The sequence below is a fragment of the Thermobia domestica genome, chromosome 16 (assembly GCF_964235325.1).
Source record: "Thermobia domestica chromosome 16, izTheDome1.hap1.1, whole genome shotgun sequence".
Taxonomy (NCBI): Eukaryota; Metazoa; Arthropoda; class Insecta; order Zygentoma; family Lepismatidae; genus Thermobia; species Thermobia domestica.
Genome location: NC_137469.1, coordinates 42,281,862 through 42,309,638, shown reverse-complemented (window position 1 = coordinate 42,309,638; position 27,777 = coordinate 42,281,862). Strand labels below are relative to the sequence as shown.

Sequence of the window (27,777 nt, the reverse complement as noted above, 5' to 3'; positions counted from 1 at the left end):
AAAATTTTAACACTCCCCAGCTTATACATCCATAAATCTATTCTTTTTACTGTGATCTTTTTATCTTTAATAAAAATGTTCATAGGCATAATACAAGACAAGGTAGTGACATATTTGTGATGCATCAAAAATATGCTAATATAAGCAAAACCGTGTACATGAATTGTGTCAGATTGTATAATAAACTTCCTCTGTACTTGAAAAATATGACCAATGTTTCCATTCTTGGTAAGACTTTATATAATCTACTCACTGAAAAGTGCTATTACACAATTAAAGAATATTTAAATGACTCATTAACTGAAGAGTTGGAAACAGATACTTACCCGTGAGTACATGCCTGGTGTGGTACAAACATGTCAAACTAATTAGAGGTAAATTGTCATGTTTTTATACTTAATATATCCTATTATGTGGTTTTGTATTTTTAGAAAGATTGCATGATGTATACTTCTGGTACTTGACAATATTGTATGTTTTTTTTTTTTTTTTTTCTGACAACTGTAATGCTTACATGAGAATTTCTCATGCTTTGTAAGCTAATGAAACAGGCAAATAAATGAAATGATACTTATTTTGTGATGGAGTGAGCTATTTTGGGCATCTATTACTAGCCAAATTATTAGCTTGTGGTGACAATTCGTTTGAAATAGTCGGCTCTAGGACACCAAAAACCTTAATCCGCCCCTACCTACCGCAAATGCTCAATCTATTATGGAATGGGGGCTATGGTTGTTTTCTTCCCTCTGTAAGATATTTGCGATAATTTCCAACCCTGATTTATGTTTCATTTAGGAAGGTGTGAAGTTTGTAAGTAAATAGTGTTTTTTAATTAGAAATAGATATGTGTCTCAATATTGATATTATTTGTTCAATTCACGTATTATGTGTTGCAAAAATGAACATGGATTCAGATTATACCAATGCTTATGCAGTATACCTGATCATATCGTAATTAATGTATTCTACTAATATTTCCCTTTTAACAGTAAGACGGTGCAGATTGAAAGTATTCACGTTAGAAAATTATTTTTTGTAGATACAATATAGATACTACTGGATGAAGAAAGAATGCTATTTTTCTTTATGGATACATAAATTTGTAAAATTTACATCAGAAATACTTAGGAATGTGTAAGGGCATTTGTTCCGCTAAGTCCAGAGAACTTTGAGCAGAAGGAACATCAAAAATCACGGGTAGCTTTTAGTTTCTCCCCCGATTTTGCACATATAAGATCTCCAATCTTACTTACGGATGACATTTAGTATTTCCCTCAACTCGCTTCATTGTTCCAGAACTAAGTACCTTGTTTTTGTCTACATTGTGATAAAGGTAGACGTAAAAGGGCCCTGGGGGCTTCTGACTCCCTTCGCTAGCTGTTCCTAGCTCAGCTATATTTTGTAAAGTAAGTAACACACTGTAAATCTTGTATATGCAAGATTAGGAAAGATACTAAATATGAGCCTTACTTACTTAACACAAAATGTAGCTTAGTGAGCGAAGGGGTTTAGAAGCCCAGCAGGGCTCGCTGTTTTCTATCTTTATCACAGTGTAGGTACAAAAAGGTACTTAATTCTCGAGCCATGAAGCGAGTTGGGGTAGATTCTAAATGTCATTCAAAATTACAAATCGCCAGCTGAAGACATTGCCCATTTTGGTACTGCTCAAAAATTGGTGATAAGGTGATTCATTCTTTTTCTGAAATTATACAATGCTTGCTGCTGATTATGATTAGACACGCCACATTTTGCAAAATTCGAGGTAAAATTCAGTACTCTGCATGGAATGAGGTGTTTATAAGAAACAAATCACCCAAATCGTGCAGTTTCCTATACAGATCCGTAGTATAAGTAGTAATAGGAGTAGGAATCTGTTAGAAGTCCCGCAGGGGTTCGTTGGGTTCTATTCTCAACATAAAATACGCAAATTAAAGACTTTCCCAATTTTTTTCGTACATTTTACAATCTATAGATCCGTATAGTAAACTGCACCCGTTGTTCATTAAAAGTGCGTTACAACTGTTAAAATACGGTAAGTGAATAGAATAGAATATTTATTGCCATTAAACATTTGTTGCAATTGACAATGTCAGCATATAAATATATTCAAAGAAAGAAAAAAAGTTACAATTTACACTTTTGTTCAAATTCGTTGTTACTAATGGTACGCATAGTGACTGCATGAAATATTAGGTACTATTTTCCACTGGCGGAGTATTTCTGCACAGTGTACAAAGGCTGTATTTTATTTTTAAAGGTTTAGCATTACAAGAGTAAAACCGTTAAAAGTATTATTAAAACTCGTATCATTTCAAAAACCCACGTACGTTCGTTATGCTCGCTTACGCGTATACTCACCATCACTGACTCGCTTACTCCTAAGTGGCCACCTAGGACAGGATAGTTTTTTTCTTTTTTCTTCACTGTAGTTTTTGTGCCCTACGGCTGGACGTTGTATTTATATGCAAATCATAAGGGAACTAATTTTTTAACAAATACTTCTTGTGACCCGCTTAAATTTCATCCATGGTAAATTGCGTAATGTCATGTCGCCTAGCTTAAATTTTTTGGTTGATAATTAGGGAATTAGTGAAAGAATTATAAATTTTCAACAATTATTTCAAGGAGTACGGTATGCCTAAACTTGACTAGCACGCCGCACGCCAGTTTTGTCTGATAGCTTAGGCAAGTTTATGCTTTGTTTTGTTCACGGAATTATCCCGTTTTAGTGACACACGTAGGTTCATAAAATCTTAGAAAGGTTTCTTAAGGTAGGTGTTACATTACCTGGTGCAGATTAACTTTAGGAAAGCTGAGTATAAAACGAACCAGCTAAAAAAGCAATAACTTGTATTATGTGGCTTCTAAAAGGCACGAACACTGTCTAACCGAGTGAGAGTAGAAACGCAGCAGTGGAGCCCGAATGGTGTGTGCATAGGGAGGACTGGTGATATGAGGGTAAGTTTACGCAGTGGCTTAGTGGTAAAACGCTCACCTCTGGTGCGTGGTGTTCCTACTTCGATTCTAGCTCCTACCATGTGCGGTTTTTTCTCTGGTTTTCCTGTTTCACCCCACCCCTACTTCCATGATTATCATCCATCCCATAATCTCGATACTTAAATGTGGATCGTTGAACTCAATAATAATAATAAAAGCGTGAGGTTGAATGAGTGTCGGTTTGTTCAAGTATATCTAGGAGGTGTGAGTTTGTAAGGCGTTATGAGTCGAATTTTTCAGATACTCTGTCTCTACAGGAATAACAGAATTATCCTAAAATATACATTAAATGATGGGAAGAGTATAAGAATCACATTATTATATGAGCTTTTATGGCATTGTTTCCATAGTGTGTTGATCTCTTGCCAAGGGTCTGTATATTAAAGGGTATGAAAATTGTGAACGTGCTAATAGTACGAGCTTTTAATAGATTAGTAACTGATTTTTGAAAGAAAACTGGTGACCTGTATATCTTCAACCTGCACGAAATATTCAGTTTCGTGTCACGTCCTTGCTCAGTTCTTGTGGATCTAAAATTGCAATTCCAATGTCTACGAAAACGTATCACCTTTCCTTTTTAAACTGAACTTCGCATTTTTATTTATTTTATTTATTTATTTATTTTTTTTTTTCCTCCTCAGATTGAATTTTCCTTGAGCCGAAGAATTACATACTTGCGAGCCAAATGGCTGATGTACGGGATATATTGGAATTGGAAAGGCCACCAACGCCAGAAATAACAAAAGAAGCTATCCTTGGAAATAATGAGAAAATTAAAAAGAAGCCCAGACGAGTTAATGAGGTAATCAAACGACCAGAAGGAATGCATCGTGAATTGTATGCCTTGCTCTATACAGACAATAAGGATGCACCACCCTTGTTTCCAACCGATACCGGTGAGTATGCAATAATTTAAGCAGGTGTTTAATACTTAACAAATTGGAAATAATAGTGGGAACCCTTGTTCATTGCTACAGCAAAATGCAAGATGCGTTTTAACGCAGTAATTTTAAGTAATAAATATCAAAACGTTACCTGTGAATGCATTCGCAATTTGATATTCTCTGTTATATTTCATTAACTAGCTTCTAGGTCATTCCACGTCAGTTGAACCAAAATTTTGGGGAAATTTAACCCACTATCGCAGATTTGGATGAAATTTGGTAGTGTTATAAAACTTTTTATGCTGATTGAAAGTATGTGAATTTTATTGCAATAACAACAGCGGTTCAGAAGTTATTGCATTTCAAAAATGAGAAGAAAATCCATTTTTAGCAGTCGCGACATGATATTTTCCGTTTTGTAAGAACACTAAAAAAAATAATATTTCGATTCCTATTAATGCCAGAAACATGATTCTTTTTTTATTTGGGTTGTCTTGAAGTTGTTTATCACAAAAAAATGAAAGCTTTCCGTAGAGCTGATAGAGAATTTATAAAGTCATTTGAAAGGTAACATTTTGAGAAAAAACCTGGAACGCCATTTCGTAAACTTAAACCGTTGTTTCTCAAAATCCCCGTCATGGATTTCAATGAATTTGTTTTTCTTTGAAAGCTTATTACATCTAGTTTCACATATACAAAAATTGTAATGGGCCATCCAAGCACTGAGGAGATATTCCAGTTCGTGTTGCCAACTGATTGCGAAATAAATTTTTTCCAATAACTTGGATACGATTAAATATATCCCTCCCAAAATTGGTATTAAGAAATTAAGATCTTAATTAAGACTTCGAATATTAATCTCAAATAATATGTGTGAATTAACTTACATATTAGAGGTATTCTTAGTCCTCTTATGTACAAGATAAATTTTGTTACTTTATCTGAAAATCATTATTATGTAACCTTAAAGCAATTATTTATTATAGGACAAGGATATAAACAGATGAAAGCAAAGTTAGGGATGAGGCGTGTAAGGCCATGGAAGTGGATGCCTTTCACAAATCCAGCTCGTAAAGATGGAGCAGTATTTTACCATTGGCGTAGAATAGCTGATGAAGGGAAGGAATATCCGTTTGCGAAATTTAACAAAGTAAGTAAAGAGGTACATGAGTTTTGGCCGCTAAATTTATTCCCCTTGAAACCTATCTTGAAAATATTAGTAAAAAATCGCAGGTAAATCAAACTTTTGAACGTTCCGTTTGGATAATTCGAAGTAATTACAGTACAAGAATTTTTAGTGTTGTATAGTGTCAACACAAGGATGCAGTTTCAACAGTGTTCTGTTATCCATAGCCTGCCATTGGGAAGAGTGATACAAAAGCACAATCCATGTGGTGATGGTGGTGACAAAGGATCAAGACCGGGACATACGATTAAAGAGGGAAAAACCTTGATTCTCGGAGGATTAAGTTAGGATTGCATTTTATTATAACACTAATTTCTCCAGCGCAAAAATAACCATGTAACCAAGCGACAATTTTGATGTCACACATCTTAGTCCTGCTATATAATAGTTATGTGGAAAATTAGTTGGTGTTTTAAGAATATGAAAGGACTTTAAAGTGAATGGAAAATACAAAAATCCCTGTACTATCGTTCCAATTCAATATTAAGAATTTCCAGATGTTTCACAGCTCTTGATAGGATGAAAGTAAGTGAGGGGGAAGCAAAAACTGAAAATTAAATAAGGTTATATACAAGAACCGTCTTGTGAAGTATTGTCTGATAAAAGAGAGGGTGTTACGAACCAAATCGAATTTAAGCTTTGAAACAAGTCAGCACTTTTTGTATCCTTTGCATCAAGATGTGTATTATCGACGTTCTATGCCAAGTTTCTTTAATCTGTCGTTTTAAGTTATCATAAACTTCCGTGATAAATTTTTAGATGGTTAAAAAGTCCTGAAATATGATATTCATTTTTAACTTGCCTAAGGTTGAGTTTTTAAAAATGGTATTATTGTAAGACAAATAAAACAGAAAGCGATAATTGGTTATAGCGGTTAATATTCAATTCGATTCATAACGTCATCTGTTTTATTACAAGATACTAAAAATAAGGCTCTTGTAGATAAATAAAGACAACTTCCATACAACGTACAGTTCTTCGTCAGGTTAATTTTATTGTTTTTATTTTCTGTAATGCTGTCGATTTATTCCTTTGCTTCGAAACAGTTTGAAGCTGAGAGTTTGGATTGTAACGGTGGCTGCAGGTATTTTGCTTACGTGATTGAACACTTCTGCGCAATGCTACAAATGTGAGTGAAATAGAAATGTTCACTGTACTTTGCCTTTTGTTACCAACTTAAGTTACTCGACTTAATTACAGTTTTTGAAGTAAATTATTTTCCATTTTGTGTGGATGTTTCAATTTCCTTTTTTGCCGGTAACTTTGGAAATAAGTTGTAAATTTATCTCACTTAGTGTTTTTCATGTTTCTACAGCAAGTTCCAGTCCCTACGTACACTGATGCAGAATACCAGCATCTTCATGCGGATGGATGGAGTCGCCAAGAAACGGATCACTTATTTGATTTGTGTCGCCGTTTTGATTTGCGCTTCATTGTGATCCATGATCGATGGGATAGAACCAAATTCCAAACTAGGAGTGTCGAGGATTTGAAAGAGAGATACTATGAAGTCTGCAATGCGCTAAATCGGGTTAGTTTCAGTTTAAGTAAAAGACAGTTTTAAAATAACATTGTTTAAAACTAGGTGTGTTTATAGTTGCTAAACTGTGCTCTTGGGTGCATATTTTAAAACTCAAAATCTTACTTTTACCCCTAATTTCCATTCGTATCATTCGTATTTAAGTCATTATCTTCAGAGTATTTCGGTCCTCTCTGGGATCGTCCTCAAGCGCGGACGTGATGCTAGCCCGAATATTCTTTTTGACTACATTATATCACTTGAAAACGCGTAAGTAGAAAAATCGACACCAAATGTTCCGCCGTACACTTTTGTAAATTTTGTTTACCACTGCTGAGGTTTTGTGCAAATGAACTGTTACTTAAGCATGTTTACGAGCGTGCAAAATAAAAGTTACTCAATTGACATTTTCAGCGCTCTCAGTACACAAAGGGTAAGTGATATTTATTCTATTATTTTGTAAACCCGTTAACAGATTTAATCAAGAACGGTGGTGAAGACTAAGAATTTACCGAAGTTAAGGGCACAGTTTGTTTGCACAAAAATTCAGAAGAGTGAATAGAATTTACAGAAGTGTACCGCGGAACACTTGGTGCCGATTTTTCTATTTACAAGTTTAGAAGTGATATAATTATGTAATAAAAAAAAATAGATTCCGTCTAGCATCACGTCTGTACTTCAGGATGATTCCAGAGAGGATCGAAATGTAGTAAGAATAATGACTTACACACGAATGGAAGTTAGAGGTATAAGATAAGATTTTGAATAGTTACTTTTATAAAATTATGTAAGCGCATGAGAGGATAATCCAAATTAACAAAAAATTAATTACTTACCAATAAATCCTCCCGTGGGAAAACGAAATATTCTCCAGACGTATTGGAACAACAAGCTAGTTCTGTCTTCAGTGGTAAAGTAACAAGATTACAAGCCGATGAGAGAAATATTCTGTGGGAAAAGGAATATCTACCACAAAAATAAATATAACGTAAGAAATGGATACTTAAAACACCGAGTAGAGCACAGTGGACGATTCTTTCTTCATGAACAAGACGATTTTGTAGTCACTGTATTGCGAGCGGTGAAAATAATTAGAAATAACGTAAGTAAAAGGTTAATAGTCACCGCAATACAATAGAGGATTTTGTACCTGTATTAAATGAAAGTGAGATAGAAGTGATATAAATCATGTAATTATTATTATTAAAAAAAAATAAATAAAACGGAAATGGATCAAAAATAATATAAATGAAATCGTTATTGCTGCAAATTCTGAAATACAGTGATTTTAATGTGTTTGAATAAAACAGTAGCTTTGTATGGATATTACGCAGGAGCGGCTAAAAATCTTTTGAAAATATTTTGAGACGTCTTTAGATATGAGAAAACAATACTTTTTCCCTTGTTTGAATCTCTGTGACTAGTAGACAAGTGTAGCTTTAAATACTGCTTCATTTACGGGATAGTCTAGATCAATTCATGCAGGCAAATTAAAAATCTTACTTTGATAGGCTCAGATGTTATTGAATTTATCATATGTTAAAATTCAAGACAAAATAAGAAACATGCGTTTTTTTTTTTTTTTTGTTTGTTTGTTTGTTGGTTTGTTTTGTCAAAGAAAATCTTGTCCCGAGACATAGGCTGCTAAAGATGGCGCTTCGGGCGCCATTTCTCACGTGCAAATTCGTTCAAAATGTTAAAATGCTCTACCTCTAAGACGGTTCAAGATATTTTGTTGCTACAAATAAAACAGAAAGCAACAAAATATCTTGAACCGTTTCAGAAGTAGAACATTTAGTATTTTGCCGGAATTCGCACGTGATAAATGGCGCCTCGTATGCCGTCTTTGCTGGCCTATATTTCGGATCAGGAATTTTTTGTTAAGAGTTTCTTACTTTGTCGTGAATTTCAGCATCTGTTAAATTCAATAACATGTGAGACTATATCAAGGTAACCCGTGTGTATGAATTGATATGGACTATGCCTTACACACACTGCAGATGTCTAAAGGACAAGAACTCATTTGTTTCTGTAATTTGAGATAATTTTGTCCGCGATTTTGGTTTCTTGGATGTCAACAATAGCCAGTTTGTAGTTCTATAAAAAAAACTTATATTTAAACGTAATCTTCATCGAATTTCTGATTTTTGATCACCGTATAATTTACTTAATACGAAAACTATGAATACGATTAATCCAATAGTACCAACATCTGAGAATTGAGTTATGGAGAACAAGATGGGTTTTGGAGAAGGACGCCTAATGTATCGATTCCCCAAATTATTGTCAGTCTATCGCTGATTCTTCACTAGTTTCAGGATATGCAGAACAGTACTCATAGTTTTATTACAGTGACTTGTAGCTCCTTTAGTTCAATTTATTATTATTATTATTATTATTATTATTATTATTATTATTATCATTCATTGAATTAAAGGCGTGATTGAATGTTCCCAAATACCTTTTTTTTTTTTTTTAGTATATGTAAGATACTATACATTGTTTGTAATGGCACGTGACTATCTATTCGAATTCAAAAGTTCAAAATAATTTCAAATATATTATTTACTACTTTTCTTTTTAGTTAAGAGCTAGTCCTGGTCAAGAATCGAAGATGTATGTCTTCGATGCTGATCATGAGAAGAGGAGAAAGGAGCAATTGAAGCGATTATTCGAAAGGACGCAAGATCAGGTCAGTATTAAATAATAATAATAATAATTGCTGTATAATTACCAAAAATGACGAAAACATCTCTCACAACATTTTTCGAAAATGTAAGGGATCATTTTGCAAGCTTTTTGCGAGTGATCTTTTTTATAACACTTTTTTTTTTCTTTTTTCCCTCGTTGGAAGCACTCCGTGGTAGAGCGTTCATTTTTGGAGCGAGGGTGCCTGGGGTTTGATCCCGGACAACATCGTGTCCGTGAGTTTTCTCTGGTTTCCCGTTTCCTCCCACATTCTTATTCCATCAATTCTTACAGAATTATTCATTTTCTTTAAGCGTCCGTCTTCTTCTTTATTCCCACGGGTATAACTATGGGATATAAAACTAGAAATTTCCTTCAATTTATTCTTCTTGTCTGAAAATCTTTGCGAAAGCTTTCAATGGTATTTTTCTTTATTTGTGTTGTGTGATAATGTTCTTACCATTTGCAGGTAAATATATATATATATTTTTAATTCTCGCTTCAACATTCATTTATTCATTTTGTCTCTGGGATTATTTTGTTCCACCTATATAAAAGGTAACCATTAAAGTACTTCTCTTTCCTGATTGTCAGAAACAGACAGATATACAGTACATGGTACTCAGCGTTAGGTCTCGAAATAATCTCCATCAGCAACCAGCACACTTTGACGACGTTCTTGGAGCTGCGCGTTTTCCTGGCGATAAAATTCGGTGGTCTTGGACGCAATGAAGTCCATGAGTGTTCCCCGCATGTCTCCTTCATTGTCGAAGGATTTCCTAAGGAGTTGGTTGTCCAAGAAATGAAACAGACGGTAATCTGATGGCGCTAGGTCCAGCGAGTATAATGGATGGCAGTGTCTCCCAGGCAAGTCGTTGAGTGGTATCTCTTGTCTCAGTGAAGTCCATGAGTGTGTGCCACATGTCTGCTTTATTGCCGAAGGATTTCCCAAGGAGTTTGTTGTCCAGGGAATGAAAAAAACTGTAATCTGGTGGCGCTAGGTCCGGCGAGTATAATGGATGGCAGTGTCTCCCTGGCAAGTCGTTGAGTGTATCTCTTGTCGTCCTTGCCACTTGTAATCTCGTATTGTCAGCTTATCCTTGCGATTAACCAACGTTGGCTCCTTGTGCTGCAATTTACGTTGCAAAAATTGCAACTGGTGCTAGTACAGATCCCCAGTGATGGTGTGGTCTCCGTTAGCCTAGCTGGCATAACCGTGGGACACAAAACTTTTTTTCTTTTTAGTTTACTAGACACGGAGCGTAATCTTGCGTGGATACAGAGGTGATCTTGAGATATGAGGGGTACAGGGTCACGTAGTGACAACCACTGTCTGGTACGCTTTAGAGTATCTCTGGTGCTTGGGGTCCCGAGTTCGATCCCAGCCCCCGCCAAGTGAACTTTGTGGTGGACAAACACCGTGTGCGTGGGTTTTCTCGGGGTTCTCCCGTTTCCTCCCACTTCCTTCATTCCACCATTTCATTCATTACTCATCATCACCGTCTCCTTTAGCCTAACCGGCATAACCGTGGAAAATTTAGCAAGCTCGAGAAAGAAAATGGATAGTGTTTACTGGACCTTAATTAAAAATAGTCAGATCACAACCTGAGAATGTGGTCTTTTAACTTATTTTATATGCAGTTTGCAATCATTTAATATTTATGAAGCGTCAGAACAGTAGCATATCTAAATATATAAGCATGAATGTTAAACATGTTAATCTTCGAGTTAATGTAGTTTTAATAAGTTTAAAATTTCATTATTCAGATTTTAGAGAGTACGCGCCTTTGGCGTGGGAGACCCGGGTTCGATTCCCGGCGGGAGCTCATGTGGTTCGGATTCCACGTTAATCAGTAGGTCCACGTCTCATATAGCCTCGCTGCTGAACGGGACGTAAAACTCAAAATCAATCAATCAATCAGATTTTAGAGAAAAACTATATGCTATTGTATGATTTTGGGTTGAAGGGGGATATGATGGCTCAATCATAGAGCGCTCACCTGTTAATGGTCCCTGGTTCAGGCCGAGAACAAGTGAGTTTGTGACTGACATCGTATCCTCCCGTTTCCTTCCACATTTCATTCTTCCATTATACTTCACTCTCATTAATCATCTGTCACCTTTAGCCGAAAGAACCTTACCGTGGGACGTTTAAGAAATTTTATTTTATTTTCTTTTAGATTGAAGAGGAACAGACGTTGTTGAACGAGCTGAGGAAGATAGAAGCTCGAAAGAAGGAGAGAGAGAAGAAAACACAAGATCTGCAGAAGCTTATTACCGCAGCAGATAACCAAGGTGATAACAGGAAAGCAGAGAAAAAAATTACGAAGAAAAAGCTACAGCATCAAACACGGCCTAGAACTGACGGCACGGTAAGAATTTACTATCATTTACTGCTCGTAAGTAAAAACAAATCTCATATACCGTAGTACCTCGATTTACGGGATTAATTTACTAGAGAAAGCTATTCATATCGTGGAAATCTCGAATCTAAGTTTCCTTTATAAAATAATGAAGATCTTTGTAACTCTTGAAGTTGTTGATAGGATGCATATTAAATACTAACTAAAGTAGTACGTACCAAAAACATCAAGATTCTCCGTGTAACTATATCGATCTCCTAGATCCTGTGAATGAACCTCTTTCCTTTAATTCTAGTGATGAATAATTAATGAGAGATTGATTTCAAGTCTTGTATTCCATTTCCACTTCACTGGTAAATCAGACTTGGGTTAAAAAATGCGGCGAAGTTTAAAAAATCTATCTTGAAGACTTCAGTGTCTTCAAACCGATAAATTTTAAATCTGTGCCTTTAAAAAAATTAAGACTTAGCATTACCTTTAGTCAGTAGAAGGCAATTGCGTGTATTGTTTTCCTTAATTAAATAAAGCAAACTTGTGCTGTACGGATGCTCAAATTAACATATTACTATTTACAATTTCACACTACTTCTCCCACAGTTTCGAATTTGACTTGATCTCTGTTCTGGGAATATATAAATTATCTTTTTACAGTAAAGGATGGTTAATAGTAGTACGGTTTATTTAGCAACGTTAATTCTCTGAAAGAATCTGTGTTGAAGAAGGAACTCTTTGCGTACACGTTCAGTGTCAGATTTACTACTTGGGTGTTTTAGTACAGTTTTAGTTAGTATTCTTCTGATCCGTTTCACTAAAATCAATTCACATGGTATGTGATGCAGAAGAAAGGCAATTTTTCTTACTAATAATAATGATTGATACAGTGCAATAATAAGAAAGGTAAATCAATGACATTCGCTTAATATATTTGTCCATTTAGTACATATTTTTCATTTAATAAAGGAAGGTTGGTTAGGATTTTTCAGCATTGAGGCAATATAAAAGGTTGATCTACATCATGACGTAAGACCTGAACTGCGTAAATTCCAACCGGTAATTGAACCCTGGTCTCTGGCGGTACACAAAGGCACGTATTCAAATCTTATAGCTACAAGAGAGCGCTTAATAAAATTATATATATATATATATATATAGTGGATCGTTGCGACTGAAGGAGGAATAATGGCAATGCACACTAAATAAAAGTGAGCAATGATGTGAGGAAAGTTTCTGTGCACACACAAAATTAACCGCTCATAATTATAGATTTTAGTTGAGTCGAATATTTGGTGCATTTGGGCTCACTTTTAGGGAACATTTTTCTCTTGTAATTTGGGTTGCTCGCAACAGGGGGTACACATGGGTCGATATATCACTGTAGGTATGTCTTGATTCCTCATAATGTTTTATTAACAAGACACTGTTTGTGTGTGTATATGGTTAGATTATGTGCTCCTTTGTCTCTTGGCGGAAGACATAAGTGGCAGAGAAAAACAAAACAATTTACAATATGTACAATGCTCTGGCTGTTTATTATTATTGTTTATTTTTAGAAAACTTTACGTCTCCAGTTTCGAAGACCTTTCAAATGGCTTATTGGCTTTCTGTAAATGGCTTATTGCAAAATCAAAACATACTTTGTTACACCGGAAAATATAGATTAATCCTTTTTCCATGGCAGTTGTTAACTTAAGAAATGATGTTTCCATGGTCTCCCGTAAATGTCGTTTCCCAGAGTCTGTACCTAGCTCATATGCGGAAACAGTTGCTTCACTATTTCAAGAAAAATCTTTAGGTAATCAAAATAATTAAAAGAAAAAATTCTTACGTAGTCATAAGAATTTAAAAAAAAAAAAAAAAAAAAAAAAAGAATATTCTGTAATGACAAGAATTAAATGAAAGAAAAGTCTTTTAAGTAAACAAAATAATTAAACAACAACAGTTAACCGAAAGAGAAAAATACGTATATAATCAAGACAGTTAAACGAAAGATTTTTTTTTTAGGTAATCAAGAAAGTTAAACGAAAAAAATAGGTAATTAAGACAATTAAACGAAAGAAAAATCTCTAGGCAATCAAAGAATTAAACGTAAACAGGTAGTTTTTTTTTCATATACTTTGCCCTGCTATACAATCCCCCGAGGAGACTCTTCTGAAATCATCACTGCTTATAAAGAGTTTTGATTACAAATCAGAGGATAATAATGGAATATTAAACATAATATTTTGTTATCAGCTATGGATTTTAGATTTGCAGTTCATATAATGTCCCGTTCTAATCGAATTTGAAAGAAAAATAGTTGCCAAAGAATTATTCAAAGAAATGTTCTCAGTCTTCTAATGAAAATAGGAACAGAGTTTGAAAAAAGAAAGAAAAAAAAAACAAAGACTTCCTATGGGGTTCGTTCGAACTTATAAACTCCTGATTGATAAACTATTGACGAAACCGCTCGACCATTTCGTATTCCTTCGCAAAGGCTCTTTTGACTTTTGTGTAAAGTGGTTTTCTCTTCCACACTCGTTTTTGTTTATTTCGGTACGACTATGGTTTGCGGTGAATATTTGAGCGTTACAGGTCTTGCAATGTATAAAAGTATTTTCCGAATAAATCACATTCAATTTTACGTCCTAATAACGTATAAAAAACAGTTTAAATCATTAAAATGATTGTAGTTGGAGTGGTCTTAATGTTTTCGTAGTTAGGATATGCAAACTCGCTTAACGTGGAGATTTACGTACGTGAAATATTGTACTTTGAAGTTAGTCACTGGTTTTCCTATAAAACATATTTCTGAAACGTACTGGAGCATTTGATAAATTAATAAGAGTACTATTTCGTATATAGTGTGAATATTATTCGGAGTTTTAAGCTTTGCGCATGTGCACGTATGGACGCACTGTATAGAAACAGGTCTACTAAGTATCATGACTGAAAGGGGGCTACTTCAAATATACCAGTATCTATCTCGCGCCAGTTTACTGCGTATGTGTTTATGCGACTAATATTTAAAAAAAAAAAAAAAAAAAAAAAAAAAGTACCGAAAAAAATTCAAAAGAATTTACATTCAATAACTCGAATTTTTTCCTACTTAAAAATTTATATCATTTGGTCGTAAATTGGTGGTAAATATGAGAAATTAAGATCAGAGTGTCAGTCATACATTACGCAGACTTCGTTGTTAACAGGTTGCACTTCTGAAAAGAACTTTATTGCAAGTGGACATATACCTGTATATCTTTCGTAGTTCTTCGTTCCCATTCTACTGTAAGTTTACCGTAATCTCTCATACTCACATTTATTTATTTATTTATTTCGTAATTATGTATGTATATATTTGTTTACGTTTACCTTAATACTTTTTTCGCTTCCGAAGACATTGACAACATTTGATTTACTGAAGTGATTAGAACTAGTGCAATGGAGAAATTTTAGTTCATCATCATATTTGTGGATCATTACATGAATACTGAACTGACATGCTGCCATTGACTATTTAAAAAATTATATTGTACTTTTAGAGTATTGGAAAAATTGCTGAGAAAATAATTTCGTTCCACATGTTTTCCTTGTCGTTACTGGCTATGGTTAAATAGTGTATTGCACTAGTCAATATTTTTGAGCGATTTTAAATTTTGTAATTTCCATTGAAGAGACAACTCTTTATTATAACTCTATACCTACTTTGCTTACCCCGCTTTCTGAACTAGAAGCAAGTATTACATGGATGTTCGTTTGACAGAGTCGTTGACGGAATTAGTAAACGTTTCTTTATTTGTCTATCATGTGCTTTGCGCTTCTTCTTTTTTGTTTGTTTTGTTTTGTTTTGTTTTTCGTATAGTTACCATTATATTATTATTATTGATAGTAAATAACAATTTGATCTGTGAGTTTTATTTCTTACAGAACCAAGTACTAACTTTGAAATCAAATGTACTTTCAGGTATTGATAGTTGTGCATTTTGTTACTTACAGCTTGTTGAGACTGCGGGTATCAAGTTTGCTGACTTCAAAGGAAGCGGAGTGTCTGTACGTTCGCAGAGAATGAAACTGCCGACAAGCGTAGGTCAGAAGAAGATAAAGGCTATTGAACAGTTACTTCAAGAGCTTGGTATAGGTAAGAAACAACGCTTGTGTTTAGCTGTAGTTTTAAACTTTCATCCTATGCCACGCATAAGTATGGGAAGTCTTATAAGAACGGGAGCTTCGTGTGGCTATATGGTTAGCATACGTGTTTTCAGCACAAGAGAGACAAGATTCGATTCCCGGTGGAAGTTCGTGTGGTTCGGAACCCGCGTTAAGCTGTAGTTCCACGTCTCATATAGATTCCCAGGAATTAATTCTATGTCCTCAATTAACTCTATCCAAACTGGAAGTGGTGCGAATCTACGAGGGAGGATCAGAAACTAAGGTTACAAGGCCGATATTTCTGATGTTTTGTCTGTTACAGAGGAATGAGGAGTGTGCGGTAATTTTAATACATAGTGATAACAACTGTGCAGAGTTTCAGCCACCCGCCACCTACCGCGCTAGTCGTAGGTAAACACAAATGACGATTCGTTTGGAAAACTGGTCTCGCGAAGAAGTGCGCTCAATTATTCGATTTCTGTTGGTGTAACATCTAACAGCGGCTAAAATCCACCGACAACTGGTAGAGGCCGTACTGTAATGTCTCGTCAGCATAATGTCGAAAGTTTGCGGCTGGTAGAAAAAATGTCACGGACGAGAAGTGCAGTGCCTGATCCAGCACGTCATCAACAGATTTGAACACAGCTCACGTAGAGCTGATTCAGGACAACAGGAGGATCACATTACGCCATCTGGTGGTAGAATTGAGAATGTCGTTCCGGAGAGTTCGTCACATTGTACACGGATATTCTGCAGACAAGAAGGTGAAACACTTCGTAACAACGTGGCTGAACACGCAAGGTCTGGATTTTTACCAGGAGGACATCTTCAGTCTCATCCTATGATGCGACAAGTGTCTCAACCGATATAGGGACTAAGTTAAAAAATAACCTAATGTATGTACTATCAGTTGGCTGTATTGGTTCTATGAAATAATATGTACACGTTTCAGTGCAACCTTTGTAACCTTACTTTCTGATCACTCCTCAAAATATATATAGAGCTTCCCAAACTTCATTTCCCTATCACAGCCGGAACTGGCAGAAATTAGTACCGCTTCGTTTTAATTGTTTATCTTCATAGAACAAAAACTATAAGAAATAGCGAGAAATGGCTTTTTGATGTGGCCTCAACATCCCAAGAATAAGTTTCTTCTCGGCTTTAGTCTCTCTATTGAAGCCAGAAATGGTGAAAATTACGATATCCTGATCGTTGTTGTAAGAACGGTAATAGATAGCGAGAAGCAATTTTTTGATATGGATTAATACCGTATGGATATGTTCCATCTCCCAGCGTATTTCTTTATTGTAATCGGAAATGTTAGAAATTATCATTTCTGGTTTCAGTATTGATTCCTACAGACTAAAAATGTTTAAAAAAAATGAGAAAATGTCTTTTAACTTTCATTATAATGAGAAAGTCTTTATTATTATCAGGGTTGGCTGGTTTAAACCAAGGTGGTTTAAACCATGGTTTAAACCAAGGTTTAAACCAGCTGGTTTTTTCAAAAAAACCAACTGGTTTAAACCAAACAACAAAAAAATGTTCGTAAAAGTGTGTTTGTAAAATCTTGAACACACATTTGTGGGTTATCACGTTTCACTCCCGTATATTATTCGTATTATATTCAGACCTAAATTCCCCATTCATTACTCCAAAAGATTATACTAGAAAAGCAACTTTTTTTTATAGCAACTTTTTTTTATAAGTTTATAAATGTTTATTTTGTGATTTTTTGTAGTTGTTATTATTGTTATGTAATTGCAATCGAAGAAAAATTCTAAATGTTGTTGCGTTTCAATGTTTGCTATTGATTTAAAAAAATCGAAAATGTCGTACTTTTTTTGTGTGTGTGGGGGGGGAGGGTCATACAGACCCCACGAGAGGCATTTAGTGAAATAAGTATCTTTGGTATCTATTTATGTATAAATGAGTCTGAGCCAAATAATTCTCAAATAATATTTGGTCTAGGAATTAATTCGTGCGGTTTTACAAAAGATGGCGTAACTAGCTTATTGTCCCATAGTTTCGTTGATCCAAACATGCATTGAAAACTACTGTCATTGAGCATCTTGTTTAGTATATGTCAGTTGCTTGAAGCGGAAACAACAACATTTTTTCTTCAACTGAAAATGGCGCATTTTGTGCCTGATAAAGTGTTTTTGCGGGGAGTTATTCTTCATTGCTTTAACATGAAGAAAAGTGCTACCGCAAGTCATCATATTTTAGTGGAAGTGTTTGGTGACCATGCTCTAGCTGAGCGAACGTGTCAGAAGTGGTTTGCACGGCTTAAAGGTGGTGATTTCAGCTTGGAAGACCAAAAGCAATTTGGACAGCCAAAAGAATTTGAAGATGAAGAATTGAGAGCATTGCTTGATCAGGATTCGTGTCAAACGCAGGACGAACTTGCAGAAGCATTTGGAGTTGAGAAAACAACAGTTTCCAAACGTCTCAAAGCCATAGGAATGATTCAAAAGATGTCTTATTGGGTTTCACATGAATTGAAAAGAAAGACGTTGAAAGAAGAAAGACCGTTTGCGAATTGCTGCTTCAAAGACAGAAAAGGAAGGGATTTTTGCATCGAATTGTAACTGGTGATGAGAAATGGATTCATTACGAGAATCCTAAACGAAAAAAGGCCTGGGTGAAGCAAGGTGAACCAGGTCCTTCACAACCGAAACGAGATATTCATTGTGCAAAGATTATGCTGTATATATGGTGGGATTTGAAACGTGTGGTGTACTATGAACTTCTGAAACTTGGTGAAACTATTAATGGACACCGCTATCGACAACAATTAATGCGTTTGAAGCAAGCTCTGGCCTGAAAACGACCAGAATGGAATAACAGGCATAAGAAACTTATTTATCAAGATGATAACGCTCGACCACATGTCGCAAAACCGGTCAAAACCTATTTGGAAAATGTCGGATGGAAAGTGTTACTCCACCCGCGATATTCACCAGACACTGCTCCGTCTGACTACTACTTGATCGATTGCATGAATAACGATTTGATTGGACAGCGGTTTACTTCTTCAGAAAATATCGAAAAATGGATCTTTGATTAGATTGCGTCAAAAGATGAGGAATTCTTTCGACACGGAATACGTAAATTGCCTGAAAGATGGGAGAAAGTAGTGGCTAGCGATGGACAATATTTTTGTTAACGTATTCATTTACTTTGTTTTTGAAATAAAGCTTCAATTTTTATTAAAAACCGCACGAATTAATTCCTAGACCAAATAATTCGTATCTTTACTCACTTTTCTTATTGATATGCAGATTAAGTCGGTGTATTTCTTTAATTTGGACCAATAAAAGTCGTTGTTAACTAACTTGAACTAAATTAGTTCTTCTGTACTCCGTAGTAGTACTTTGAAATTGTTCATATGTAATTCTGTGTAATGGTTTCACTTGTGCAACTGTTTATCTTTTTGTCCTTCTGAAATGACTCTTGACAGTTATATTAAGAAGCATGTAAAGATCAGTACAACGTATTTTTTTTTATCAGGATTCCTTCATGAGTGAGTCGGCAGACGTATCGCATTTGTGGCCAATTAGTCCTGGTTCCAAGTTCAAATGGAGGACAATTTCTCTCGGATGTAACTCGAGAAGCGGTTTTTATTCCGCTTTAAGCTTATGTGACCCCTTCCAGCATAACCCGGTTGTTGCATAATAACATCAAGGCGAAACAAACTTATTTCTGTCCATATATGATACGAATATATAGAGCAAATTATTTAAACCATAAAAACCTGGTTTAAACCAAAAAAACCGGTTTATTTGGTTTTTTTAATAAAAACCATGGTTTTTGCCAACCCTGATTATTATTATTATTATTATTATTATTATTATTATTATTATTATTATTATTATTATTATTATTATTATTATTATTATTATTAATTCAACACAGAATGTTCATATATCCTTAGATGTTTGTATCTTCTGTCAAACTTAGGGAAAATTAATAAACTTGAAAGAAGATTAACGTAAAGGAATCTCTGGAATAGACTTACACCCTCGATGTGTCCAAGTAGGTAGTTTATAATCAAATAATAGATAGTCAGTATCTATAGAGCAGGTACTAGAAAATATATGCAGTAGTCTGCATTTGGCATTTCTTAGTGCATTAAGTGTCCTCAGTATATGATGAATTAAGTAGTTCATTTCTCTTTTGTTGATTATTTGCGTGTATATATAGTTATTAATGCATTTATTTCTTGTTTCAGAGGTGAATCCAATGCCGACTGAAGAAATATGTCAACATTTCAATGAGCTTAGAAGCGATATGGTCTTATTGTATGAACTCAAAATGGCGCTAGCAACTTGTGAATTTGAATTACAAACGCTTCGGCATCAATACGAGGCTCTTAATCCAGGGAAGGTAAGAACTATGTATAGATTTGTTTTTTAAGTATTCTGATTAAAAAAAAAGAGAAAAATATTATTTCCTAAACTACAAGAGTTTGAATTACGATATGCCATTGAGCTAAAAATGAATTGTTTCAAGTATAACCGTGGAAGGAATACAAAACGCGCTTTTCTCTCTCATGTGGTGATGGTTTGTTATTAATGCGAAAACAAGTAAATGAATGACCTTGGTCTGTTATGTTATTTAATCGCCTTCTTTCAGTATCTCCTTTCTCTGTTAAGGAATGATTGGCTAAACAATGATATATGGAAACTCACACCAAAGTTTTAGGTATAACACATAAACAGACATCTCAACCCTAACTTAACCAGCAGACTCCATATAGCAAGAACAAACATTCAAACAAAGCCGTTTATCCATTTCACGTTTCCCGGCAAAACTAACGCTTCAATGATGTGTACTGTCAGAGGCTACAAATTTCTTGAATATACTTCAAATAAAATACTTGTTACCAAAGGGTAAAGTAACAAGGATGATACATTTAGCCCCTTTGAGACTGGTAAACTGACAATTACTATTACTACTACAAGCAAGGATTATACAGGGATTCTGTAATGGGTAAAAAGTGAAATAGTTGGGTTAAGCACGACATACTTCCGCCAGTATTCCGGACATCATTGATTTCTGGTTGGTCCCACACAAAAGTGTCATCGTATGTTCTGCGTTGATCTATAAACATCATAAAGAAAGGAAGAATTGTAATTTCGGTTTGAACTTCCGAAACAATAAGCTTCAGAAAGTGAATAGATTAAAGGTGAAAAAGATAACGAATAATATTAAAAGTAAATGTGGATTATACACTGGCTAATGTTTTCTGTATCTAGAAGTCGTGCTGTTTAGAATTTAAAATACAACTTTTTGGACCTTGCACTTTCGTTGTTATCGGAAGTGATGAAATTACTTGAGTCATTTATAGCCTGGCCTTACCAGTGATGTTCCGGTGTGGTAGGTTTTCCTCCAGCATTAATTATCCAGACGGCTATAATAATGATAATTTGAAGGGTAAGAAAAAAAGAAAAAAAAAACAAGGAATGTCCATGTGTGTGCTTTAACGAGTGCTTTTTATCTATCTGTTAGTGAGTCTTTGTACTATTTCACTGCGTACAATAACGAATGGACAATAAACTCGAACTTTATTAAGTGATCGTTTGAGTAATTCAACCTTATTCATTTTGTACGCGCTTTTCAATATTAAAAAGCCGTTTTCTCGAAAATGTAGTTTTGTGACATTCCTTCTTTTTTCCCCTTACCCTTCATTTATTTTTATAAAGGCAATCCACTATTCTGTTGATGTTTAAATGAACTTTTTGTTCTGTTGTAAAACTGAATTATGTATAATTTTATAAGTTATTTAATTTTCTAATATTACCAGTGCGTATGGAACCATATTCTTAAAACATAAAAGTCTTATCTCAAAAAGTTGACTGAGGATTGAATTTCAGTTACACTATCATTGAACTTCCTTTATTTTAGGATTACATTATATTACGTATTATCGTTATATACTAACCAGTTAAAACATTATGACCACCTACCTAATACCTAATATGTCCACCATTGGTTTGCAGGATAGCAGCCATACGATTTGGCATGAAAGCAATGAAACAATTTTCCCCTTTATTAAGATGCGAGTACGCAACTTTTCCGCACTATTAGAATTCGATATTCGAAAATTCACTTTCTTTTTCGAACGAACCCTAATGGATTGCCACCTTTAAAGCCAGTAAAATGATACGAAATCTTTAAGTTTTACGTCCCACGGTTATGCCGGTTAGGCTAAAGGAGACATTGATTATGAGAAATGAATGAAGAATGCGGGAGGAAACGGGAGAACCCCGAGAAAACCCACGAACACGGTGTTTGTCCACCACAAAGTCCACACCGCGCGAGCTGGGATCGAACCAAGGACCCCAAGCACCGGACGTTAAAGTCAGTATTACCCATAAGGATGTTAATGAATTGATTTCATTAGCGAACTCGTCTAGATAATCAGTTTAGCTATCTATTGCAAAAACAAGAGGTAGAAAATTCGCTTTCGTTCGATAGATATCGTGTTGAGTAATGGCGGTACTAACATTACAATAAGGTCCACTAGCGTGATCCCAATAAATTAAGAGATCGTATACTGTATGGGAAAGGGTTTAATAATAAAAATTATAAGTAAATGGAGAAATTAGCAATAAACAAACAAATAGTAATAGCTAACAGCAAAACTAAGCTACCCCAAACGTAAGTTAAACCCGCTCTGATGAAAACACAGTTGCCAGAAATGGAATTGTAGTTATGTTTAGAAGAAAAGGGGTGGGGGGGAGAAAAGAAAAGAAAACTACCTATCTCTATTAGTGCAGTATTTTAGTAGCGAGACGTACAGTAAAGATCTACAGGAAATAAAGATATGAATGAGAGTATTTGTAATTTCAGTAAGAAGGAAAATAAAATACTTGTCAAATAGAGGCGCGTTGCAGTTCTATTTTCTTTCTTTCAAATAAATATATCTAGAATTTTTATACAAGTAGACAATCATAGAATAAGGCAGAAGAATTCTACCAGTACTGTACACTAATGGGCGGGAAGTTAAATAACGATCTCTTATTTGCTAACCGAGAGCCGAGCAATAGTTGAGCCACCAGCGATACGACTAGTTTCCCGTATAGTTGGCTCTTTATTCGTCTTTGGTGTGTATACATTGATGTCAAATGTTGGTTACTCAGGGCTTGAGGAGTAAAACAAGAAAAACAAAGCTGTTGTGTCACTGTAAGTTAATAGATACAGCATCCGCTGGGTAAGCAAGAGATGAGGGTTTGAGTCCCGGTGTCTATTATTAACTTACGAGGACGGATCAATAAGTAACATACATTTTTTTTTTTTTTTTTTTCGATATTATGCTGATCCGGGACGTGAAAATTGAAAGAGAAATAATGTGAAGTTCTATCAAGTGTATCTCTAGCGGTAGAAGCATGAACTACTGAATTAAGATATTATGTAAGTTATAGGCGTCTACTTGTAAAGAGCAGAGAGTGTGTGTATGTAGCCCTGTGTATGGATCGTAACAACAACTTTTCGAAGAGGGACATGTTAACCAATGGGAATTTGCCACGTACTGGGCTTAGAGTAACAACAACGTGTGAGCAGAATGTCACAGCCATTGAAGAGGCAAGTTGTAATGCCCGACGAGTCCATCTTCGAACAAAATATTCAACATTTTGTACGGTATATTTCAGTTCCGATGACTTGAAAGTCATATATGCGTAGATGGCTATATTTGCAAACGGCGAACTTCTACGATCATGGTATTTGTAAACTTTTGCGAGGATGGGAGAAATCTGTTGAGAGATTTGACAACTGTTAAAAATTAGCTTTATTATGAGTCTTTACTTCTTATGTATTCTTGATGTATTACTTATTACAGTTTCTTCTACATAAATTATTGTGCGTTATTTATTGATCCGTGCCAGCATCCTAGCTGCACTGGAATACAGCTTCTCATGAAATGAGTGAAGTCAAGCAGTGCTGGATCTGGTTAGAATATAGATGGGTGACCATTTGTACTTACCAGATAGTGTTGGTATTGCGGAGTCCGCTCAGTATTGTGAGGACAAATGGGGGCTACATGAAAGAAAGAAATACCGAATTGCTGTTTAGAAAACCATCATTAATAATAGCGAGTGGTACCGATGTGCTAATCACAAATCATCCCAAGGGCATTAGTGCCACAAGTTGGACGCAAGGAATAGTACATAATGATCCGCTCTCATATTTACATTCTTTTCTTTCTTGGTGACATTTGTTACATTTTAGTACGTGTTTAGACAGAAAAAATCAAAACCTTATGAGGTTTTTATTTTGTATTAATTTTCTCTGCAGTCACTGGAGATTCCAAGTGCAGTATCTCTTGGTACAGAAGGACTTGGAGGCCAGGCCTCAGACAGCAGTTCTCCAAAATCCAAGACGATAGCTGAAATAATTGATGTTGTAGGAGGCTCACCTGGTACTCCTGGGGTAAGTAAAAATAGGTTGATAAAACAAATGTTTCGTCAATAATACATTATTTACTCAATAGCTACGCAAAGAAATTTTTCTTTCCCAAATACCTCATAGGTCATAAATCGTTTGATACTAGTAGCTATTCAGTTCTCAATATTGACTAGATTAGCAGTAGCTTATCAACGTAAACAATACATTATGGCGTGGCTGGTGTCAGTACGTGGTCCGTAATTGGGTTCTCTCCGACCTATGAAACCTAGAGAAATCAGGGAATTCAGTTTACTCGTAAAATGTGCGGGAAAAGTCATGAGAATTTTAAACTAAAACACAATAACACAGTGAGCAAGGCTATGTGATAATATGTGAAAAACACAATCACGTAACAGTTTTAACACAATAACTGTCTTTATCAAACTTCCACTCCTTCTCTTTCTGATCTGTGATGAAGACACAGTTATTGTGTTGAAAATGTTACGTGATAGTGTTTTTTTTTTTTTTACATATTATCACATAGCCTTGCTCAGTGTGTTATTGTTTTAGTACAAAATGGAAACAAGGCCTGATAGAATAGTTATGAAGAGAATTTTAAGTATGGATTTTTGCTTCCCAGAACTCATTTCTCTGTTTGCTTTTTCCAAGCTATTTTGTAGAGCATTTTTATAAAATAAATTTGCTTTACAAAACCTCTCTGAAACCTGGAAGTTCGTAAATCGTGTCCTGGGAAACCTGGAAAAGTCAAGAAATGTGTGCTTACCAAATAAGTGGGAACCCAGATAATAAATTGTAACAAGTCACGTTATAAAGTATTTAAACCGTGCTACATTTGTCATTAAGTACACTGACAATGAATAGAAAGTTATCAAAGGATGAACGTGTGTTCGTATTTCAAAAGTGGTGGTTATGTGACCACAGTTACCAAGATCTGATTGAGTTATTTATGCAGCGTTTTCCGTACACTGCACCTTCATCTCGACATGCAATCCATAACTTGAATAAAAGATATTTAAAAGAATGTTTTACTTCTGAATTTTATAAATTATTGTCTAACAACAATAATGATGGAATATTTTCTTCTGCTTATAAGATGTAATTTATAAATTGAAAGAGATAGAGGGTACTTTGAACACTTGCTTTAAGTCGCCTAAAATAATGTTATGATACACCTTATAACAGTTGCATAGTCGATAAATAATTCATTTCAAATGCAGTTTTGTCATGTGATCTACTGGTAATTCACCTTGTGTATTCGACTGGTAATTCATTCTTCTTCCATTGGATGATTTAAAGGATAAGGCCAACTTTTTATTTACTTATTTATTTATTTATTTAGTCAGTCAGTCCATTCGTCTTTGTTTCCCCTTTAATTATCCGACAAAAAAAGACTGAATGGTCGGATGTATTCGGGAAAGAAAACTTCCTGTGCTGCAGAGTTGTGAGTACTTGTAGTAAAAATAAGATACGTTGATTAACTACAAAGCAATAATAATATCCATAGGCTTGTAAGTGAGAGAGAAAGGGAAATATACGAAATTTGGTCCGAACATAATGTATTCCGTTCAAATGTACATTCGTCACATCGGGCGGGACATCACATCACCTTGATGTTTTTAGTATCAGCTTAAAGGAGCCACGAAACTTAGTAGAGTCAACTAACTCAAGTGTGAATCTATTCAACTAGTAAATAAGATATAAAGTCATTTCAGTGGATGACGTTAATTCTTCGTATCATGACAAGTTATCACTTGCATCATGTGGTGACTTTATCTATTGAATATTCGAAAATTCAATCCCGTTAAGTACGCGGTGGAGTGTTTGAAGTGTTTAAGTTAATGAGCTGTTCTTGTTACACTAAATCTACTTTCTGGATCGCAATTTTTTATATGACAACTCGTTAATTTTTCAAGTTTCCATTATCTCGAAATTTTATTGTTAGTATTAGTTCCGCAGATATCTGCACGAAACTCAGCATTAGGTACTTCTTGCTATACAAATATTTTGTTTTCTTCGACACGATTTCTGGACTGTTGGACGTATAGACTAAAAATTTCGTATGCGAGGAATTTTATATTATATTATATTATATTATATTATATTATATTATATTATATTATATTATATATATATATATATAAGGTTAATGCGAATGAAATGACCCAAGTCCGTCATTTCCAAAGGAAAAAAAACTACAATATTTAGTTAATCAAATAGTCGCCGTATGTAACGCCGTTTGCCACCGCTCAGCCGACGTTTGAATTCCGTGGCGAAAAAAGTCGGGAGTCTACGATGCGAGTAAGTCCGCAACTACTACTGCCCGATCATCAAGGAAGATCTTCCCTCCGAAGGAATGCTCAAGATGCCGAAGAGATTGTAGTCGGTGAAAGAGACGTCTGGAGAATACGGTGGATGAAGTTTATACTTCAACTCATGGACAGTCTGCAGCGTATTTCGAGCAACATTTGCGCATCTGAAACGTAATGACGCAATGCTTTTAACATTTCTGAATACTTACGAGCAAAGTTGCGGTGCATTTAACATTATCGATCCGCAGTGATGGTTTCGCCACGACAGAGAATACTATGATGCATCATCCTCATCATAGATCACCATACCAGCAGTATCTAGGGGTTTCGGAGGCCCATCTTGGACTTCGATCTAAATCTAACCATTAGGATCGTAGGTTTATATATATATATACACTCAAAGAACTAACAGCGATTCTTGCTGGCCGGTTTTAACTCTACACTTTTGAGTCCAACTTTTTCACCGTACTGATTGCACGGAGTTGTCGAACAACAGTGGTATGGTGTATGCCTAACTCGTCTGCAGTGGTGCGAACACATGTCCAAGGGTCCGCTTCCATGGTGTTCCTGAGGAGATTATTCAAACATGATGTTCAGTGCCTACAGAGCTTAGTTTGCAATCCTGTCACCGGAACGAAATTTGACAAACCCACGCACTCTATTTCTCTGCCACAAATTCCCTTGGTAAGAGCTAGAATCGAACCAGGGACCCCATGTACTGGAAATGAGCTTTCTACCACCAAGCCACCGCGGCCCCATGAAGTAGATTTAGTTACATTAGAAATTTGGGCTCCATGACTCTTCAATCATATAAATATTGACGCAGAAAATTGCGAATAAACATAATCTCTCTCGAGTAATATGTTACTTTTTAATATATATAATATTTTAACTGTTGTCAATACTTACGATGAATCGAAAATTACCTTATACAAAAACCCTAAAATCAAGTCAAAACATTTAAAGCAATGTTGTTCCTATGAGTTTTCGTTAAATAAATCTAATTTCAATCATTTTGTTTTCAGCGGAAACGAAAGGCTGCTTTGGAACAGTGCAATATATTGAAGAAAATCAAGAACCGAATGTAAAATTGCAAACCAGGAAAATAAAGTGAATGATTGTTGTGCTTCGGTGTAAGAATGTGAAGATTATGATGTTGATTTAGTGACCGAATCAGTTGAGCAGAGTGAGAGAGGAAACAAAATGTTTCTGTATGCTTATGTGTCGATGTAAAATATTCTGCTTTGTACAGATGCTACAATGATTTTTTTTAAAATAAAAAATAACTGTTTATATA

At 35.1% G+C, this 27,777-nt stretch overlaps 1 protein-coding gene across 2 annotated transcripts; it reads left to right on the top strand.

Annotated features, from left to right (window-relative positions):
* Nucleotides 1–658: 658 nt before the first annotated feature.
* Nucleotides 659–27,777, top strand: DMAP1 (DNA methyltransferase 1 associated protein 1). 2 transcript variants are annotated; one of them, XM_081742387.1, is made up of 10 exons: nucleotides 659–810; nucleotides 3,639–3,893; nucleotides 4,868–5,031; nucleotides 6,383–6,598; nucleotides 9,171–9,278; nucleotides 11,455–11,646; nucleotides 15,607–15,748; nucleotides 19,994–20,148; nucleotides 24,061–24,195; nucleotides 27,506–27,777. In XM_081742387.1, exons 2-10 carry the CDS (start codon nucleotides 3,683–3,685, stop codon nucleotides 27,566–27,568), a joined length of 1,386 nt encoding a protein of 461 aa, XP_081598513.1. In that variant the 5' UTR covers nucleotides 659–810; nucleotides 3,639–3,682; the 3' UTR covers nucleotides 27,569–27,777. The 2 variants fall into 2 exon arrangements, with proteins under 2 accessions (XP_081598513.1, XP_081598514.1); XM_081742388.1 differs by lacking the exon at nucleotides 659–810 and adding an exon at nucleotides 933–951.

Excerpts from the sequence above, each read along its gene's own strand:
- DMAP1 (XM_081742387.1), top strand. The coding sequence starts at position 3,683 with ATGGCTGATGTACGGGATATATTGGAATTGGAAAGGCCACCAACGCCA. Across the intron at positions 3,894-4,867 it reads CTTGTTTCCAACCGATACCG|GACAAGGATATAAACAGATG; the intron begins GTGAGTATGCAA and ends TATTTATTATAG. Across the intron at positions 5,032-6,382 it reads CGTTTGCGAAATTTAACAAA|CAAGTTCCAGTCCCTACGTA; the intron begins GTAAGTAAAGAG and ends ATGTTTCTACAG.